General features: G+C 40.0%; 1 protein-coding gene across 1 annotated transcript; it reads left to right on the top strand.

Moving 5' to 3' along the window:
- The first annotated feature begins 205 nt into the window (after positions 1-205).
- On the top strand, positions 206-1,749 carry LOC128444843 (golgin subfamily A member 6-like protein 22). The gene is made up of 2 exons (XM_053427511.1): positions 206-1,469; positions 1,653-1,749. Exon 1 carries the CDS (start codon positions 271-273, stop codon positions 1,327-1,329), a length of 1,059 nt encoding a protein of 352 aa, XP_053283486.1. The 5' UTR covers positions 206-270; the 3' UTR covers positions 1,330-1,469; positions 1,653-1,749.
- The last annotated feature ends 1,261 nt before the right edge of the window (positions 1,750-3,010 follow it).

Below are 3,010 nucleotides of genomic sequence, written 5' to 3'. Positions count from 1 at the left end.
AAACTCTCCATAGTGCCTGTGAAAGTAAAGGCCAAGAAGGGGAATACAACAGTGCATACATATGCATTCCTTGACCCGGGAAGCACTGCGTCATTTTGCACATTGGGGCTAATGAATAAGCTCAATCTCCAGGGAAGAAAATCAAATATTCTTCTGAGAACAATGGGTCAAAAGAAGGTCGTTGAAACCAGCATTGTTTCAGGCCTAGAGGTTACAGGACTTCATGGCACTGATTTCTGTGATCTCCCATGTGTGTACACTCAGAAGACTATGCCTGTGCACAAAGGGAACATCCCACATCAAAATGACATCAATCAGTGGCATCATTTAAAGAATATTCACTTACCTGAACTGGACTGTGAGATTGAGTTGCTGATTGGCTCCGATGTACCAAAGGCTCTGGAACCACTTCAAGTCATCAGGAGTGTGGGAGATGGACCATATGCCGTCAAAACAATGCTCGGCTGGACAGTTAACGGACCTCTGGGAAGAAAAGAAGATGAAAGGAAACCAGAAGAAGCTGTTGAGAGACTGGCTGAGCAGAAAAGAAGACAAGATGAGGAAGAAAGAAAAAGGATTGAAGAAGAGAAGGTTAGACGAGAGGAAGAGCAGAGGTTGAGGAGCCAAGAAGAAGCTCTTGAGAGGTTGGCTGAGGAGAAGCGGAGACAGGCTGAAGAAAGAAAAAGGATTGAAGAAGAAGAGAAAGTTAGACGGGAGGAAGAGCAAATGATTTTGAGGAAGAGACAAGAAGAGGAGGAGCAGGTTAGGAGAGAAGAACAACAACAGCGTGAGAGACTAGAGGAGGAAAAGAAGAGACGAGAGGAACAAGAAAGAAAGAGAGTTGAGGAGGAAAGGATTAGGATGGAGGAAGAGAGGGTCCAGGAAGACAGGAGGAGAGAAGAGAGTATCAGGAGACAAGAGGAAGAGTGTAGGTTAGCCCAGGAAAAGAGAAAGGAAGAAGAAAGAATAATTGAGGAAGAGAAAGTGAGAAGACGGGAGGTGGAAGAATGTGAGGCAAAGAGGAAACTACAGGATCAAGAAAAGAAGCAACAGGAGGAAAGGATTTGGAAAAGGTGGATTAAGGAGTATCTTCCCCAACTGCAAGAACGACAGAAATGGTCCAACATAAGACGCAACTTCACACCAGGAGACATCGTCATCATTGTGGATGATTCAGCGCCTCGCAACTCCTGGTTGACTGGAGGGATTGTGGAGACCATTATGGACAAAAAGGGACTTGTACGTCAGCTTCGGATCAAGTCAAAGACCGGATTTCTGACCAGGCCCATCACCAAAGTCTGCCTACTACTGGAGGCAGCGGATCATTGACTGACGCAAACTGACTTTTGACCCCTTGACTTTGTTCCTGAACACTTGACTTTGATTAATCACTCTTTCCTTGGACAACGTATATCGGATTACAAATAATGAAGAAAGAAAATATATTTACATACTATGTTGATTGTTATGTCAAATTTGTAATTATTATTTGAAACATAATAATTAGGGGCCGGAATTGTAGGGGCCAAAATGCATATTTGGTCTGTTTGTTTATTGTTTATTTTGAAAGGTTAGTCACACTGTTTTGGAGCATGTCACTTCCGTTTGATTGACACATGGGTGTGGCTTAATCTATATACCTGGGCAGTCAGATCAGCGGAGGGGGAGAAAGGGGGTTAGTGGCGCACCTGATTATATTTTCTGTTTAGCGTCGTCGTCGTCGTCGTCGTCGTCATCGTCAAACAACCATGTTTGCATTCATCAATTGTCATTCGGTCTACAGCAATAAAATTCTCAAACTATATTCATCACCGGACTTGGATTCATTGTACGACGCGTAACAGCCTGGAGCCCACTTAAGCCTCTTAGCGGCTTTTTGTAGGAAAACGGACGCTATAGACAATTTTTTTATTAATTTGATTTAAAAAAAAAAAATTGTAATTTGTTTTTAATATTATTTTTATTTATGTGCGCAGCAGGATGTGCGCTGCAGGATGTGCGCCCCACATAATTTGCGCCCCACAGGATGTGCAAGCACATTTTTTTATTAATTTGATTTAAATATTTTTTTTTGTAAAAATGTTTTAATATTATTTTTATTCATGTGCGCAGAAGGATTTGCGCCGCAGGATGTGCGCCCCACAGAATTTGCGCCCCAAAGGATGTGCAAGGACAGTTTTTTTATTAATTTGATTTAAAAAAAAAAATTGTAATTTGTTTTTAATATTATTTTTATTCATGTGCGCAGCAGGATGTGCGCCCCACAGAATTTGCGCCCCACAGGATGTGCAAGCACAGTTTTTTTATTCATTTTATTTTAATTTTTTTTTTTTTTTAATTTTTTAATATTTTTTTATTTATGTGCGCAGCAGGATGTGCGCTGGTGGATGTGCGCCCCACATAATTTGCGCCCCACAGGATGTGCAAGCACAGTTTTTTTATTAATTTGATTTAAAAAAAAAAATTGTAATTTGTTTTTAATATTATTTTTATTTATGTGCGCAGCAGGATGTGCGCCGCAGGATGTGCGCCCCACAGAATTTGCGCCCCACAGGATGTGCAAGCACAGTTTTTTTATTAATTTGATTTAAATATTTTTTTTTGTAAAAATGTTTTAACATTATTTTTACTTATATGCGCAGCAGGATGTGCGCCGCAGGATTTGCGCCCCACAGAATTTGTGCCCCACAGAATGTGCAAGCACAGTTTTTTTATTAATTTGATTTAAAAAAAAAAAATTGTAAATATTTTTTAATATTATTTTTATTTATGTGCGCAGCAGGATATGCGCCGCAGGATTTGCGGCCCACATAATTTGCGCCCCACAGAATGTGCAAGCACAGTTTTTTTATTAATTTGATTTAAATATTTTTTTTTGTAAAAATGTTTTAATATTATTTTTATTCATGTGCGCAGCAGGATTTGCGCCGCAGGATGTGCGCCCCACAGAATTTGCGCCCCACAGGATGTGCAAGGACAGTTTTTTTATTAATTTGATTTAAATATTTTT

The sequence above is a fragment of the Pleuronectes platessa genome, chromosome 1, assembly GCF_947347685.1.
Source record: "Pleuronectes platessa chromosome 1, fPlePla1.1, whole genome shotgun sequence".
NCBI lineage: Eukaryota > Metazoa > Chordata > Actinopteri > Pleuronectiformes > Pleuronectidae > Pleuronectes > Pleuronectes platessa.
The sequence above is the reverse complement of the archived record's forward strand: the minus strand, read 5'-3'. Positions and strand labels throughout refer to the sequence as shown.

Coding starts and splice junctions, on each gene's coding strand:
- LOC128444843 (XM_053427511.1), top strand. CDS start 271: ATGCCTGTGCACAAAGGGAACATCCCACATCAAAATGACATCAATCAG.